Source organism: Triturus cristatus, chromosome 2_1, assembly GCF_964204655.1.
Source record: "Triturus cristatus chromosome 2_1, aTriCri1.1, whole genome shotgun sequence".
NCBI lineage: Eukaryota > Metazoa > Chordata > Amphibia > Caudata > Salamandridae > Triturus > Triturus cristatus.
The window spans coordinates 1,123,246,858-1,123,264,915 of NC_140581.1; the positions used below are offsets into that span (position 1 = coordinate 1,123,246,858).

At 41.7% G+C, this 18,058-nt stretch overlaps 1 protein-coding gene across 2 annotated transcripts in view; it reads left to right on the forward strand.

The window, feature by feature from the left end:
• Nucleotides 1-18,058, forward strand: part of LOC146866455 (estradiol 17-beta-dehydrogenase 11-like) — a 375,182-nt gene that overhangs the window by 70,713 nt on the left and 286,411 nt on the right. Inside the window, exon 1 of one of the 2 annotated variants that reach the window (XM_085636532.1) lies at nucleotides 6,007-6,063. The exons of the other annotated variant lie outside the window; for it this stretch is intronic. Within the exon in view, the coding sequence (XP_085492658.1) occupies nucleotides 6,022-6,063 (42 nt within the window). The 5' untranslated portion in view covers nucleotides 6,007-6,021. Of the gene's footprint in view, nucleotides 1-6,006; nucleotides 6,064-18,058 lie in introns of those variants that run through there. 2 annotated transcript variants of the gene reach the window in all.

The window sequence follows — 18,058 nt, forward strand, 5'->3', positions numbered from 1 at the left end:
ATATTCACATATCTGTCATGCAAATAGTTCTGGGCATACAAATACATAATGTCCATAACAGATTGGTCTAATAAGCAGCAAATAATACCACAATAAAGTGCAAGTGCAATATTGTCAGGTAACTCAGGTAACTGATCAAATCTAAAGAGACCCAATACCAAAAGGAGGACACAAGTGTATAAAACCAGTTAGTATCAAAATTGCATGCTAAAAAATATATATATATATATATACAGTTAAGATGCCATGTGATAATAAATAGTCTGTATAAGAAACGAAGTGCATAGTGCAAAAAGTGCAAAATAGTGCTGTGCAAAAAATAGTCTAACACTAGCAGCAAGGAAAATAAAACCTGAATCGCTTAAATCTAAACAATCCTAAAGTGCAAGTGCTATAAAAATAGTAAACTCACAGAACAAACCACTTTTACAGTGAGCAAAAAATGTATATATATATATATATATATATATATATATATATAACACTGATCCAATGAAACAGATGACCATCATATTACATTACCATCATGATAAATAAACAGCATAAAAAACTTCATAAAAAATTGTGTAAATCTTCATTCGTGTTAAGACCATTAGAGACTCTTGTATCGAGAGCTAAGATAAAATGGGATTCTCGTTGTCTCAATAGCTTCTCTCGATTGCCTCCCCATCCGAGGTTAGGAACTGACCCTATAACTGTGTATTCCAAGTCCTTCAATTTGTTGTCATGAATAGATTTTAAATGTCTGGCCACCAGATAGTTGTGGTCAGAATTCACAATGGCCCTAACATGCTGAAGAATGCGTTTATGCACTGGGAGCTTCGTACTACCAATGTATTCCAGATTGCAGGAGCACTTCAATTTGTAAATAGCATATTCGGTACGACATGTGAGATGCTCATGAATAGCTATCTCCTTCTCACTGAAAGCTGTTTTGTAGTGAGTACTATTCTTGGCAAATGTGCACGCACGGCAAGAATTACATTTAAAGAATATATATTTAGTTTAAAATAGTAAATCTTAAATATTTTAATAAATAACATTAATATAGTGTAAATTAATTACATTTAAGTAACATTTAATACTATATATGTATATACTTATATAAACGCACACACATACATATACATGTGTGTATAGGTTTATATATACATATATAATATAATACTATTAAATTATTTTTTACATAATCTTCAATGTTTTAATGTTTTTCTTAAAATGTACTATATTTACATATGAGGCTTTGACCAGTCGAACACGGATCCCCAATCATTTTGCGGCAACCTATCAACAAAGCTACTACTTTTGTGTCCACGACCGGAAGAAATAAACTCAATCCGGAAGGAATTGCAAAGGTCCGTCCCCCCCCCCCCTGCAGCCGGAGACTGTGCCGCCTGGATCGTCTGCTGCACTCGTAGTGTCGGAGGACTCTCGGGATGCAGATACGACGAGAAAGGTAGGACAAAAGGGCATTGCGGGGTGATTGGTGTGCTGTTTAGCGTACGGGACAAGAGGGTGATTTCACAAGTCTACAAGCCCGGGAAACGCTAACATCATTAATCTTTCAACTTAACATGTCAGCCGACACGCTGAAAGATCGTGAGGCGGCAGCCTCCGAAATGTTTGACAATGTGCCCCCAGCCAGTATCTTGCAGAAATAGCAAGGGGCCAGCGCAAATTGTACTAATGAGGATCTCAAAAGCAAAATGAAAACGTTAGAAAAGTTGATGCGCGGTGAACAGGGGAAGTGGTGGGAACACAAGTCATTACAACGATATTTGGATGTGGGGAGAATTCCTAGAGGATTGTGAATTCTAACGGCACCTAGTTATGAGCAACCCAATCCAGAAATGATGAAAGAATGGGCTCAGTGCAATTTGGACTCTTCTAGACGTTTGGTAGAGATTCTAGTGAAATACGCGGAGATAGATAGAGCGGCGCTACAACTCCGCATAGAAAAATTAGCTGATGAAATAACTGCCGTGAATCTTACTGACGAAACTGCCAAACTAAAACAAGAGATGGCCAACTGATAACATGACAAAGTGAAAGAATGGAAAGTATTTAAATTCCACCGGGATCGTGTGGATTATGAAACCGGTCGAATCTTTACGTTCTCACGCAAATATGAAGCAATGAAAATAACTAAATATGCTGCCTCTAATGCTCAACCTGGTACTTCCCTCACCAAAGAAAACATTGCTGACACCTCAAATTCCGATCTTAGTTCGGCGATAGAAAGTGAGGCTGAAGGAGACTCTACTAGACTATGTATGAGTGGAATACGAGTAGCACCTTCCCCCGCTGAAGAGCTGTATTTTTTAGCAGAGAAGCGGAGGGCTACTATCCGACCACGACCCCAGAGAAATCCAGCAGGCAGAGGAGAAACTACCGGCAGAGGCAGCGGAGGAAGGCTAGAAGACGCAGCGACTGCACGCAACAACAACAAAAAACGCGGGAGGGGTTGGTGGAACCGCCGATAAATGCATCAGAAGAAAGCAAAAGAACAGTTATTAATGTATCTGAAGCAGTCCTCAACCAAGGTGAAATCCAAATTCTGGCCTTAGGTTTATCTTATTGCGCAGAATCTAACTTTGACTACCCTAATACCAGAATGGACATCTACAAGTTTGTGCGGAAATTAAAACTACAAAAATTTCACGCCATGAAAAAGCCTAATACCGAGTCCAACATAAATGTCCATGATGACATAGAGATTACAGAAACTTCGCAATCTTTGCCTTCTACTGACCAATCTTTGTTACAAGTATTGACTGAGTTACACCAAGAAAATCATAATATGGATACTCAAGAACTTTCTCCCAACTTGATCAGAAATATGAGTGTTTCACAGAAAACTCAAAAGACCAGTACGCCATTCAAAAAGAAATCAAAGTTCACTCCGATACTGGCAAGAGACGGTATCGACATATTCAGTGAAAATGAAATCAAACAATTGAATTTCAGAACTTTAAACACCAAAAATAAAATGAATAATAGGAAAAGGCAATACTTCTCTTTGATAAATAAATTACAAAAGGATAAAAATGTTATAGTCAGAAACTCTGACAAAGGAGGAAATGTAGTTTTGTGGGCCAGAAAAGACTATATGGAGGAAGCACTATCTCAGCTAAATGATAGATCATGTTATAGGCTCAGCAACTCAGGGGCCCTAAGATATACAGCTAAGGACTTTTATGCTAAACTGGTGGCTTGGAAGGGTATGGGTTTATTAACTATGGATGAATATCAGTTTATTAGAAATTACCACCTATGGTCTCCAACATTTATTTCATCCCCAAAATCCATAAAGATGCTACCAAACCCCCAGGCAGGCCCATTATATCGGCCAGAGGTAGCCTACTTGAAAATGCCTCCGAATACATAGACTTTTTTCTCCAAGAACACATACAGGAATTACCCTCTTTTATAAGAGACACTGGTGATTTTAGTTCCAAGTTAAAGGATTGTGAATGGGACAATAAATTTCATCTTTTACATTTAGATGTGTCTTCATTATATACTTGCAGTAATCATAACGATGGCTTACGTGCAATTGAATTTTATTTGAACAAAAATAAGGTTACCTTACCCCAGCACAACATTATGCTATTAGGCATGATACATTTTTGTTTAAACAATAATATATTTTTCTTTGATTACCTGTTCTACCAGCAAATGCGAGGTGTCGCAATGGGAGCCAGCTTCTTCCCCAGCTATGCCTGTTTGTTTATGGGCTGGTGGGAGGAGCTGTTTCTCATGAGCAAACACAAAAAATATATGGATGATCATGTCAGACTGTATTATCGATACATTGATGATTTATTTATTGTGTGGGAAAGAACCAAAGAGCAAGCCTTAGATTTTGTATCTGAAATCAACAAGAACGATGTCAATCTTACTTTCACATCTACCATTAGCAAAAGCCGTATCAACTTCCTAGTTGTGGAAATCTATGCTAAGGGTAATTCTCTTTGGAAAGAAATGATTTACTGATTCCGAAAAAAGTCAAAACTATGTCACAGACAAAGAATGAAAATTTTGATGAGTTGAGACTTATCATTACCTTCAATGCTCAAGAAAAAGCAATAAAAAAAGATCATACATAGAAATTGGGTCTTGGTTAAAAGTGATCCTGTAATAGGACACGAGCTCCCCACTAAACCTAGTAGCACCCTCGATGTACAATTGCCCAGTCTCTAGCAGACCAGAATCATCTAAAACAAGTAACTGGTTGACTATTCTCAATGGTTTTACTAAATGTAAGACATGTAAGGCATGTCAATATGGCAAGAACAAAAATCGTTATCATACTGCATTTTGCAACAAGGAGATTAAAATTAATAAACCGCTCCACTGCAAAACAGAATATGCCATATACATACTAGAATGTACATGTCAACTCAGGTACGTAGGTAGCACAAAGCTGCCTGTTAGCAAAAGAATTTTGCAACACATTAGGGCTATAAACAACTGTGATCCTACCTACCCAGTCGCCAGGCATTTTCGAGAAATACACAAAAATGATTTAAAAGATTTTTCATATTTTGTAATCGATGCCATACCCAAAACTAAAAGTGGGGGCGATAGGGATTACCAGCTCAGAAAACTTGAGATACGCTACATTCTCAATCTAGATAGTAAATCACCAGGAGGATTAAATAACACGGAAGATTTATATACTTGTTTGTAATTATGTCCTGCCCAACCTGAAACTTCGCGCAACCTTTTTTCACGATATAAACTATATAGCATTAGTCCTAGAGATAGATATATATATATATATATATTTGTTTAGATCAGGAATTTATTTAATTAACTTTCTTTAGTTTACCATATTTGTTTTAAATCCTATTGCTTTTTAACGAAGTGAATTGAGTTTAATAACCTAAAAAGGCAACATATGGAAAAAACATTTATAACTTCTCTGGAGGCTGCCAAACCACTCTAACCAGTCAATATTCTGTTGTTTTTTTAACTAGCTACACTTATTGCACCTTATCAAACTACACTTGTTTTTATTCATCTAATATGAATAAGAAGATGGGGATATTTTAACACATTTTTAGGTGGCACTTTGCACTTTTTTCAATGGATCAGAATTTTGTATTATCTTTATCCAGTCTATGAGATATTTATCATTATTAATATGTCAAAATGGGGGATTGATCCCAGTATTGTTTACATGTGAATAGAGTCACATTAATCCTCTCAGTAAAATATGCGTTTTTCTTTTAGGAAACCTTTTTAATTTTTGAAGAGTATTTTATATTCATTATTTAACAACTAATGTTTTCTATAGGCTTTTTTTAACCTAAATTATCCATTAAATTATTTAAGTATTTTATATGGGGTTGTTTTAGTTGCGAGAGATGGCATTTCATGCCATAATTTAACCAATTGCAACAGTATTTCTTTTAATGTGACCTAGACTGTGACATTTGCTTCACTGAACTGAGAAGTATGTTTTCTTGTTCCATTGACTTTCACCCACCACGTGGCAAAATGTAGCACTTTAAATGGTCAGTTAACACTCTCAGCGTTGTCATGTGATCAAGGTCCGCTTCGGACTGAAACGCGTAATGGCTGTCATTAAAATATGATCTTAAAGCACAATACTCTGAGTCAGTGTCTGCTTTGCCGAAAGAAAACTTCACGAAGGCGAGAAGCAGCTGTTTCTGATATATATATATATATATATATATATATATTGCTAAACACGATCCACCCTTGCAGCCGAACACTCGGTGGGTGCTTTAATGGCGGGGGGTGCTTCCGCCTTTGTTCCACAACAACTCACAAACGCAAAGCACTCACAGGGTAATAAATAGATTTTGTTCCTGCAAATGCATTTCGGCATCGGCCTTCATCAGTGCATAAAATCTAGATAAATGAGCACATCTTTGCAATATTTAAATTCTCCAATGTGTTTTTTATTGGTGGGACTATGAACCAATCACTGAACGGCAACTCCAACATCAGGGAAATATGTAAGGAACGTGAAGGCATCAATATCCCATAATGCATTTCAAATGTTCATTTTCTTGCGTTCTCCAAATCCGGGTAAGTTATTATATTTGCCTTTCACTGTTCTTTTCATTATTACTTTGCCGCTTTTCCAGTCACCTCCTTTGTTCCTGGTTGTGCCCATCTCCCTCACCTGCTGCTTGATTTCATTCGCGGGCCTCTATATCAATCAAACCCTGGCGCATTTCATCTCCGCTATGAGACTTGATCACAGGTGGGAAAAATTACCTTGCTAGATCCTCCTGTGCTTTGATATGCTAGCATGCTGTGCCTGGTAGTTCACGTAAAATACAAAAAACAGAATGTACCAAATGCAGTTCATAATGTCCATTGCTGCATCATAATGTCACGGTAAAATACCATCGCAACTGCCGCAACTTTAAAATATGCAAAATACGGCGTTACTGGTACAATGTAAAACAACCACTAGCATTTACAATTATTCAGTTCATTTTGGCGCAAATTACGTCAAGGGGATCCCGAAATTGAAAAGAGGCAGTGCATTAGACCTCATAACCCCTTTCTTGCCTCCAAAGTCCAGTAATTCTTGGAAAATCCACTGCATGGCATAGAAGCAAGCGGGTCATGCCCCCAATGTCACATAAGTGGCCTCTGTCACATTGGGGGGGATGCCTGTTTGCTTCTATGCCATGCAGTGGATTTTCACAGGATTACTGGACAAATACTCGCAACATGGACTTCTGGGTCTGATGGACTGTCCGTTCCCAGCGCCATGGTGAGTGGGAAGTGGCAAGCTGGCTACAGAGTCCAGCATGTGGTGGGGCTGCTTCGTTAGATTACTGGTGCTGAGGCAGGGCCCTTCACCAGCAGCAGTGATGTCCACTCTGGCTCAGTGCCTACAGTGTACTCTGTCCATCGATGACGTCATTTGACAATCTTATTAGTTGCTGCTGTTTGGAAGTCGACCTCAGCGTTTGTTCTTTCAGTTCCAGTGTTATTCTTCCAAGGTTAGATTTTGTAACTGTTATATTGTTATTGTTACATACATGGGCTTTCTCTGGGTATAACTGCATCCAGACTTATACAGCACCCAAAGCTCCATTTACACACACACCAAAGGCCTCCACTGCAAAATCCATATATGGCTCGGTTAAGACCTCCTCCCTGAAAATCATCTGCTAGACCACACAGACATGTTTATTTTTGTTTACTAAATCACCCTGGCACTCACGTGTACTCACTGTAAATTCCTTGCACAATTAATCACGCAGAATAATTCACATTCAGTCAGTCACCCACTTGTTCATACACTCACTGTGGCTCACATTCTCATGCAGACTCACGCTTATTTATACTTAAATAAAGCTTTAAATACGCTTGTTTGTACACACATTCTCACACGCACACTTTAACAAATAGGCTCATCTAAACACACCCAACCTCTCACAAATCGGCTGTGCCCTTTTGTGATTGCATCATCTCCTTTGGCCAAACCTATTGGCATCAAGGCCCCAGTATCTTCCCAGACTGCCAACAGGCCCTTACTGTTTATTGCAGTGAGCAGCATCTCACGTCGGCCCTGTAAGCCTCATCCATCATTAAATTGCTTTGAAATTATTAAACATGTCCACCCCTGCATACCATGCTACGCTTCAATAACATTTTTGCAAATGAAACACGTTACCAAAGCCAATAGCTTGGCAGCCAAAGCCAGACACTGGGCTTTGCTAATGCATGTTTCAGTTCGTTCTCTGATGAACTTCTGTCATTAATGAATATTGACAGCTTTTTCAAGTATTTGCGAAAACTCACCGAAACGTCCCCCTTTGCAACGGGATATGAATATGTTTACTCGGCATGCGTCCGCTTCACGTTAAAAAAAATAATTAGACGATGGAATGATTACTCAAAAAAAAATTAGGACTCAGTTCAAGCGCATCTACTCCGCTCCAAGGGGCATATTATCAAGCCAGGCGATAAAATTATCGCCGCTTTAGCGGCAGAAAACTGTCGCTAAAACGGCGATAATGGGCTTGATAATATGGAATTCCAATTGAAGCTCAGGTTAGATGTCCTTCACATCTAACATGGGTTTCGATTGGAATTCCATACTATGCATATATGACAACCTTTTAGGAGAGGAGAGTGGGAGATTTAAAAAAAATAATCCTGAGAATGTATTTCCTCCATTGGCTTCTATTGATGAATATGCAATTCAGGTGGGAGGCAGACAAAATAAAGCTATTTTGGCTTCAATGATCAAAGCTGGAGCAGAGTCTCCCACCTGAAATGGGTCTATTGGTATGGTAGGAACAAGTGTTTGTTTCCAAAGACTTTGTAGCTGGAATATACATTAACGCATGCATGTCTGTTTGGAAGTTTATACGTGTCCTCCATGTTGTTGACAATTTCTGCCGGTAAGCAGAGATCACTTTGGCACTCAAGTTGCCTTGTTACCAACAGATCATTATTCGGCGAATAGGTTTGTGCATGTAGGAATCAGTAGGCGGGAGATTAGTCTTGAAATCGGTAGTCTCCTGTCTGATATGGGAGTGTTGTCATGTATGCTTCTGCAGTTAAATACAATATTTTTCAACAATTTATATATGTATGTGCATACCATTAGAGGATAAGATAGCATTCCATGTGCACCTAAACACAAGGAAGACATATTTGTAATGCGCTCCAGGGTGGGCTAGACCTGGCATCCTTGGCATGGTTTCCCATGACTTTTTGCCTTCTGACCTCCTTTTGCTGACTTCTTTTTTGCTGGCTTTAGGAATCTGGGCAATTGACCACTGCTAGCCAGTGCCTAAGTGCATTTGCTCTTTACTTAAAACATGGTAACACTGGTTTATCCCCAAATGGCATATTCTATTTACTTATAACTACCTAGTAAAGTGCCCCACACGTGCCCATGGCCTGTAAATCAAATGCTACTAGAGGGTCTGCAGCACTGATTGTGCCACCCACTTAAGTAGCCCTATAAATATGACTCAGCCCTGCCACTGCAGAGCCTGTGCGTGCAGTTAGTTTTAAACTGCCTGTCGACCTGGCAAGTTAACCTACTTGCCAGGCCCAAACCTTCCTATTTATTAGATATAGGTTACCTTTAATGTAAGCCCTGGACAGCCCATGGACAGGGTGCAGTGTATTTAAAAGGTAGGGTCTGTACGTTTAAGTTTTGCATGTTCTGAAAGTGAAATGCTCTTAAATTCGTGTTTTACTAATACAAGGCCTATCTGTCCCCATAAGGTAACACTGGGATTACCTCATTACATTTTATAAGCATATTTTCTAATTGGGTAGAGATGGGACCCCCAAAGTTGGTGTCTCTGGAATCACAATATAAAAACACAACTTGTGGTGAAGTTATTTTTAAATTGAAATTAAGCAATACCACTTTCAGAAAGTTGACATTTTCTTACTATAACCATTAACTACCTTCTGGCTGTCTCTGAAATACATCTCTGGGGTGGGTGACAGCTGGCTTCCTGCATTACCTCTAGACAGCCACACAAAAAGGAAGGGTAGGTGTGACTGAGTGGACATCTGCACGCTGATGAGTCATCTTCAGCAGGATGGGAGGGAGGAGCTGACACTTACACCTGAAATGGCTGTGTCCTGTCCCCATAAAAAGGGTTGGATACCCCCCTGTAGTGTGTCTGGAGCAAGGGCAAGTGAGAAATGGAATCTGCACTTCAAAGCATCTATTTGAAGTCTCCCCCACTTCAAAGGTCCAATTGTATATACTTATTCGAACTGCTGACACCATGAACTCAGAAAACGTCTGGAGCTGCGGACATAGTACAAGGAAGAGGGACTGCTGGGTGGCTTGAGGGACTGCCCCTTTGCTGAACTTCTTTGCCCTGTTGCTCTGCTACCTACTGCTTCTTACTTGGGAGTGAGAACGACTTGACTTGCAGCTCTACATCCCAGAGATAGAGTATCTCCAAGGGCTTGTTGGCTTGCCTCCTGTTTTCTGAAGTCGCAGGGATATCAAAGACTTGATTTTTCAACCTACAACCAGGACCTGGACTCTGTCAGCTGTGAGTCATGCGCTGCCAAGTGGTGCCAATCCAGTCCTGGGTCCTTGGAATTGAGTTCTAAGTGCTACATTTAAGAAAATCCATGCATTGATGATGTTGAGCCGATAGGAACAGGTGATTTCCTTTGACACCGACGAATCACCACTGCTGCACAAACCGCGGACACTGCATTGCCGACTGCGTGACGCATCGGCCCCTGTTTCTGATGCATCTTCAACTTTGCGCGGCTCGGTGCCAACACACCGCTTTCAGCTGCTTGCATCGCCTATAGCCCAGCGGTTCGACGACAATGCATCACCCTGATGTTCATCTCACCTTGACTCTTGATGCATCTTTACGCAGCTCTTAACCGACAATCGCCTACATCTGTGGGATTGACAGCGAAGCATCACCTGCTTTGCTCCATGCATCGCCCTTGATGCAGCCAAGGAACTCTCTAGCGGGCCAAGGCTAGTCCTTGTATCCGACCTACGCTCCATCGCAGTCAGCCTGAACTTTTGAATTTGCCCTGGTCAAACACAACCAGATAGTGCGGGTTGGTGCTATCTATTTCTAAGCACTACAAAACCATTTCTTCTTTTGAAATTTATACCTTGACTTCTACTTATTGGATTTTTGCTGTTTTGGTCTAGTTTTAAAAAAAAAATATTGTAGTTATTTTTCTAAACTGGTTTGGAGACTTTTTGTGGAGTTTTCACTGTGTTACAGCTCGAAGTGTTGCACAAATACGTTACACACTGCCTCTTCAGTTAAGCCTGGCTGCTCTGTGTCATGGTACCAGAGGGTGAGCACAGGTCAATTTGAAGTGTATTCTTGACCTACCCAGCCTAGGATTGTGTTTGCTGCTTGGACAAGGTGCATACTTCTGCCAACCAGAAACTCCATTCCTGACAGTGTGCAAATCACAATTTTAAATTCGATTCTTGCCATATTCTACTTTCTGAAGACATTTAGGTAAATAGTGTGGGCAGTAAATTTGTGCATGAGAAAATAGAACATGAGAAATCAATGCTTGGGCAAATGCTGCTCAGCGTGGATTCCCATTTCGAGTCATAAGCCTTTTCTCTGATTGCAAAGTGAGAGGATTTTGTAAAGTAAACCTATGTGACATTCTTGCTCGTGTGAAAAGAAAGCCTGTAGGGTGTCATTTTTTCCTACCGTACTTATGAATGAACTGTACACATATTTAAAAATATGTGAGCCTTCAGGAAAGCACAAATGAAGCCCTTTTTTTGTAATTCTGAAGTGTGATGGAAACAAAGATTCAATGAAACTAGATTTTCACACATTAGTGTTTGTGTGCTATATGGCTTTCAATAAAGCTGTGCAAAATTAGTTTTCATTTCCAAAGAGAATGTACTGTTTGTAAATGAGAGTGTTCTACCACAACGTGCATTAGTAATATATTTGCAACAGTGTTCTCCAAAATGGTCCACCAGCTACATACTACACCCTTGCCACTCTCTTGTCGAATGGATGTGGTCCATTTGCTACACTTATTCTTCACAGTGTGACGCCTGGATTTTTCAGAAACCTTAGGAGTTTAGTGATATAACTTCGATGGCTGCACCCCTACTATGAAAATTATACCAGCTTCACTGTTTCAGGGGCAAGCAGATGGTTGTACCCAAATTAGGCCCAGTACTTGTATTGGCTGACCTTCAGCTGCAACAAAAGTGTTCCTCCAAAGTACATTTACAACCTTAACGCCTCTCTCTATTGCTTTCCGCAATGCTGCTTGTTCAGCAAATATCCATGTTATCATGACATGCCATGATCGTTTCAATTCCACAATAAAGAGCTGGGTCTTATGCTACTTAATTTATTTTGGGAGGAAACTTTTCCTGGAAAGGGGAAACTTTTCCTGGATATCGACTACTTCTTTCCTGAGCTCCTTCACCGGTCAGAGAGTGCCTATTGCAACGCCAGCTTTTGGAGTGTCTCCTTGTACCTTGGTGCTTCGGTTTGAGCAGGGGGTGTGCCACTGCGTGGTGCAGCCGCTGGGGGACTTCATCACCCACAACACCCTGCGTGATTTGCCAGCTGCTTGGAATTAGCCCACTTAAGGTCTGCAGAGTCCCACTGTGCAGGGTAAACTTTTCCTGGATATCGACTATGCCTTTCCTGAGCTCCTACAGCAGTCACAGAGTCCCTAGTGCTATGCTAGCTATTGGAGTGTCTCCTTGTACCTTGGTGCTCTGGTTTGAGCAGAGGGTGTGCTGCGGAGTGGTGCAGCCGCTGGTGGACTACCCACAACCCCCTGTGTGATTTCCCAGCTGCTTGGTATTTGCCCTACTTAAGGGCTGCAGCGTCCTGCTGTGCAGGACCCACGAAGGCCGTGCCCGGTCCAAGGGCGGGCCCATCGCACCCATCAGCGACAGGAAGAGGCAGGGCTTGGCCCCCTCTCTGGGCTGAATGATACAGATGTTTCTTTTACATTTCTGGTAGACCAAACACAGTATGTAACTGGTGGTCACTGTACACCATTCTTCCTGAATTGTTTTCTTTTATTTTTGTCTTGCATTGACTCTGGACTCGGGACAGCTGAGGTTTGTTACAGCGGCTGCTTCTTCCAAAAGATTCGACCGGCTTTAGCTTGTAACCCTGTCTGGTTTTCCTGTGTGTCCTTCTCCGTTTTTAGGTCGAGCCTAGCGCTGCTCTAGGAAAACGACCTCTTGGAATCACTCTGGACTTTTCACACGCTTGTGCGTGTGGGTTTTTTTGGAGCATTTTTTCTATTGGGCTTTGCGTGCGTCTTTGTAAAAAGACAGCATGCACTTGGGCAAAGGCGGGTGCATGTCCCACATTTCCCAGGAAATGTATCCGCCCACGGCCTACGGATTGCGCTTGCAATCAGCAGCGTGCAGTGTGCCATCTGTTATGTGTCAGATTTCACACGCGCGCGCGCGCACCCCTCATTTAATTGGCTCCTGCTAAACCTGTCTATAGATAGTCTTTCTATGTCATTGTGACCACAGTGAAAGAAGGCCGATTCATTATGAACTAATTTTCCACATAATTGCTGTCTGCCCTCTCCGCTCAGGAACACACGGCCATGATAGGGACGTGCATGGCAGGCTAAGTTTTAAGGGCCTTGTTTCAAACCTGTTCACGTGCTGCACTAGTGCCGGTCCGCAGGGTATTGGAGAGGTCACGTGCTCTTTCCTATTAATCGCTTCCCCAAGTAAATAGGGTTTGTCAGTTAAAGGCGCACGCTCTCTAGTCCCATTCCAGGGTGCACGTGAGGTTAACGCTGCATTCTCAGTTCTCACCTCCTGCCCTTCATCAGCCTTTATGCCTGACACTGAGGGGTAGGGGTAGGAGTGGGGGTGGGGGCACCGAGGAGATCAATGAAGGAGAACTGCTATCCAATTTAACAGACAGGACGCCACACAGCTAGTGTGATCAGGTCAGCACCTCCGTCATCCCAGTCGTGCCTCTCTGAACTTCTCTAGTGGTTTGTTGGACATTATGTCTGAAAATGGCACCTTCAATGTCCATTGTTGGATATTCTATGCGGCGGGGTTGGTGGAGAGGGGTGAGAGGGGTGAGAGGCAATGCAAATGTTTGTAAATGCAAGTTGGTGTGTGTTCACAACATTTTCATTGACAACTACCATGAAAATTCCTTGGACCTTTGAGATTGTATGATTTTTTTTCAGTGCATAATTTATTGAATGCCATCATTCGTTGTTTGTTCAAACTGTTAGTCATTAATAGAAACTAAACAATGGCCTGACACATGATGCATTATCACGACTGTACTTGCCAAGAAAGCAGTTGGAAACTACCATCTATTCCAAGGTTTGCCCCTATATGTTTGCCTTCTGCTGCTTTTTATTAGTTGATTTTGAATGATACGTTATAGTTTCCATGTGTGTCGGCCCAGCTCGAGCTCTCCCTCGCTCCTCACTCTGACTCACCTCTTGCACTGTCTCTCACTCCTGCAGGCGCCGAGGCTCTCACTCCTACTTGCCAGGAGGAATGTAACCTCCTCACTCTCCCTGTCCTCACCGACCCTCCCTCCTTGGTTCACCCTGGATACAGTCCTTGACCTCTCCCCTACCCCCCTCCACCCCCCGCTGCTCTGAAAAGAGCATTCTAAGCAATCGTAACCCACCTCTTGTGGGCCCAACTCTGACCTCCCGCATTCCTAATACCACTTTTCCCCACTTCTTGTGCTTTTCTCTCCTAGCCCTCTCCCATATTCCCAGAAGTCTGCCTAACTTACATCAATTGTTAGGGCGTAGCTGCCAATTTTCCCAGGTCCACCGTGAAATGCTGGTCTAGGCCAAACTTTTTTCTTCGAATTCTGCGACTTGTAGGCCTGTTTTATAATGGCATAAACAAGACTACAGGTCCTAGAATTCAAAGAAAAAGCTATATTGGATCAGCCCTGTCATGACTCGGCTGTCAGAGGTGTTGTCCATGGCGCTGTAATGAGATACTATAAATACTTGTGTACAATAGGTGGCACACGGAAGATGGTATAGGCTACATGACGATGAACAAGATCCGAAGAATAGTAAAAAGTGATGGATGGAATTCTTGAATTAATCTCAGCCACTGGTAAATTACTTGGGGCCACATCCCTGTTATTTTGCACACCATGCCACCTTAGTTTGGACCCATACATTTGCAAAACATTCTGGACCCTAATCCATTGGGAACAGCCCATCTCAAACTGCCAGGTCAGGTTCTGCCCGAACCGGAACACAAGCAACGCAAGTCCGGTTTTGCCCATGTTAGAGCTTATCATTTGGGTATAACTTGGCTGCAGTGGCGCAGTGTGTAAGGGACCCACGTCTGGGAATACCCATCCCACTTAAGGTGTTGAACTGAAGTATACAGAACATAGCCAATAGGTCTCACCTTTGGAACCTTATAAGTGTTTAGCCATGCAACAGTTGATGTTGGTGCAACAAGGATATTGTGCTGGATAACTAAACACTTATAAGTTCCCAAAGGCGAGACCTACTGGCTATGCTAATGCTTGTTTATATTCTCATTTTTTAAACGTGGTTAGATTTTGTCTATGTTTTTGTTTTTTTTAGTTATTGTAACTTACACTCATAGTTATATACTATGGGGTCAATGGCGGTTAAGTCTCCGACTAAGGCTCAATCTTCTACTATGAACTATATTACCGTTGCAATGGGGCAATAGAGAAGCAGATTCTTAGTGTAGAGGAAACTTTATTCACTTGCACAAAGGAGACTCCCGACTCTGTGAAACCGAGCAAAGTGTCTTCTCCAACTGCTGGTCAATGCAGGTCTCAGTGCGGGACAATCTCTGTTGTACCCGACAACGAGGAGAGTATTCCAACTCCCATTTCGCCATGCACTTTGATTCCCCAAACTCCAACGAAAAGCCTAAAAGTACTGAGCAGCGTTACTGATTATTCTGTTTTGGTTTCACGTAGAGAGACTGAAAGGCTCAAAAATAAAGTAAACCCACAGAAGCACGCAGACACAAAAAAGTAATCTAGAACCCATAACAAAAACACCACAATATCAACCCAGAACAAAACCTCCCTGGCGATATCTATGCAAGCTTTGACAGACTTGGTTAGGACCTCTTTTAGCGCTCTCACAGATAGACTTAAATTAAGTGAAAGCACTGTATTAAACTGTGTTGACTTATTGGGGAAGGTGCCTTTGAATTCTGGTAGTCGCCCCTCGTTGAGGGCCAACCCAGAGAAACTGCATGAATTCGCCGATGCCATCAGCCCACATAAAAGGCATTGTGTTAGACCTCAACCTTTGCCATCGTTAGACCGACCACCTATCGCCCCAATGAGTAATAACTGCTTGAACAGCCCCATGGCTGATCCAGCTCCTCAGATCCATCAGGCTCTCGCCCCACTAGTTACAAAGTCTTTTAAGACTTGTGCTCCCCGCTCCCTCCCTTACACCAATTTCAATAGAGAATCAGTTTTTAATTATACGAGCAATAAATCTGATTCTTTGGTTTTCGCCCCGCAAGCAACACCTTACGTGATCATTCTGGCAAATGTTCCCATCCTTTCTATGCCAGACCAAGAGTCCTGGGATTCATTGAGAAATAAATCCCTCTCTATTAGTTAAACAAAAGAGTGGGGTTAGGGGGAGCCCTTAAATATACTATTAGTTTTACTTCAGCTCGACACTGACCTGGAATCATTAGCCTCTAATGACTCAAGAGAATTGATCTATTTATGGAGGGGGCAATTTCAATATTCGACTGTGCCCATTGCATTCCAATAAGGTCTGCGGCCTGGCTAATGATAACATAACCCACTTTTTGCACACAGAGTACGGAGAGTTACTTCATGAACTACTTTTTAAATATGACCTGGGTTTTTGTAACAATCTAAGCCACCTCCCTGTTGAAGTAACTTGTACATTCAACAGGAGAGGCGGTAACAGAGTAATTTATTACTTTTTTTTTTCCAAATCGCTATTCTGCCTTGGTAATCAAATTTGTTTCACATGATTTTGCTATGAGTGATCATTTTCCCCAGAGCATTGAGCTAGATATTAACCCCATCAATGAATAAGGGGAAAACCACTATTTTTCAACAGTTGAGAATCTTGACATTTACAGATTAAATGGCTATACCCTGAGCAGGTCTATGGTAAACCCCAATACATTTTTAGACCAACTAATTACTAAACAGAGCAGAGCTTTTGAAACCTGTCGAGATGAAACCACTGGGGCATCCAAAGTAATTGAAGCATTCATTCTCATTTCCAAGGGCATTATAAAAGGGTTAACTTCTCATCAGAAAAACCTAGGAAAAAGTTTAGGGGCTGGTTCGATTCTGCCTGTACAAGGGTTCATAAGAGTTTAAAATTAGCCCTAAGAAAGCAACCTAGGAATATCAAAGACGTCCAGGACTGTAGACACTCTTATAGGCTTGCCCTAAAACTTTCGGAAAAAAGGTCTGAAGGAGGAGACCTGGGAAAATCTACATGAGGCATGTTGTAACAACAACAACACATCGTTTTGGCGTGTAATCAGTGCCCCTTTTTTAAAAGAAGTTGATAGACCCTGAATCGAAATCGCAATTGCAGAGGAACATTGGTTAGCTCACTATTCTAAAGTATACTTCAATATAACGGAGTATGTTAGTGAACCATTTCCATCAGTGTCTATGACTGACCTTTCTTTGACGGTACTTCCTCATGAGCAGACCTACCCCGATTTTACTCTCGATGAACGTATTTCAACTCTAAAGTCCAGTAAAGGAGGTAAAGCACCGGGCCCATATGGCATCAGGGTTGATCATTATAAATCTAATATCGAACTCTAGGACTCTCCTTTTCAGATCTTGTTGGTGTGTTGGTTCTTTAAATACCTGGTCAGAGTCCTGTATAGTGCCTATTCATAAAAAAGGCGATCTTAACTACCATGCTCACTATAGACCCATCTCTTTGCTTGACTCTTTAGTCATAGGGGTTCGTCGCATCCCCCTATGCAGACTACAGGATTGGGCCAACTCTAATGATATAATTTCGGACTTACAATATGGATTCCAACCAGGAATAGGAACTATCGAGCAGGCCATAAATTTGAATTAACTGATAGGAATATATGCTCACATTAAACGTGGCAATCTGTTCATGCAATCTCCTCTGCTTTCGATTGCGTCATGCATGAAAAACTTTGGACCACCATGCTCACTATGGGTGTGGATTTTAACATAGTCAACTTCCTTAGACACTTATAATGACTAGTACAGCTAGGGTACTTTGCGGCCTTAAAGGCAAATACACTCAGCATTTTAGCATAGAGAGAGGGGCCCGACAAGGGTGTGCTTGCCCCTGTTTTGTTTAACTTAGGCAGTACACTAGTAAGCAAATGTTTTGATCTCCCACAGGTCGGACATCATCCAATACCTGCCGTGCTCGATGCAGACAACTAAGTGCTTATGGCCCGCACTCCGTTGGCCCTACATCGTCTACTCACAGAATTTGTTTACTACATGCAGAACTTGGGCCTGCAAATTAATATAAGTAAAACCTTTGTTATGAAAGTGGG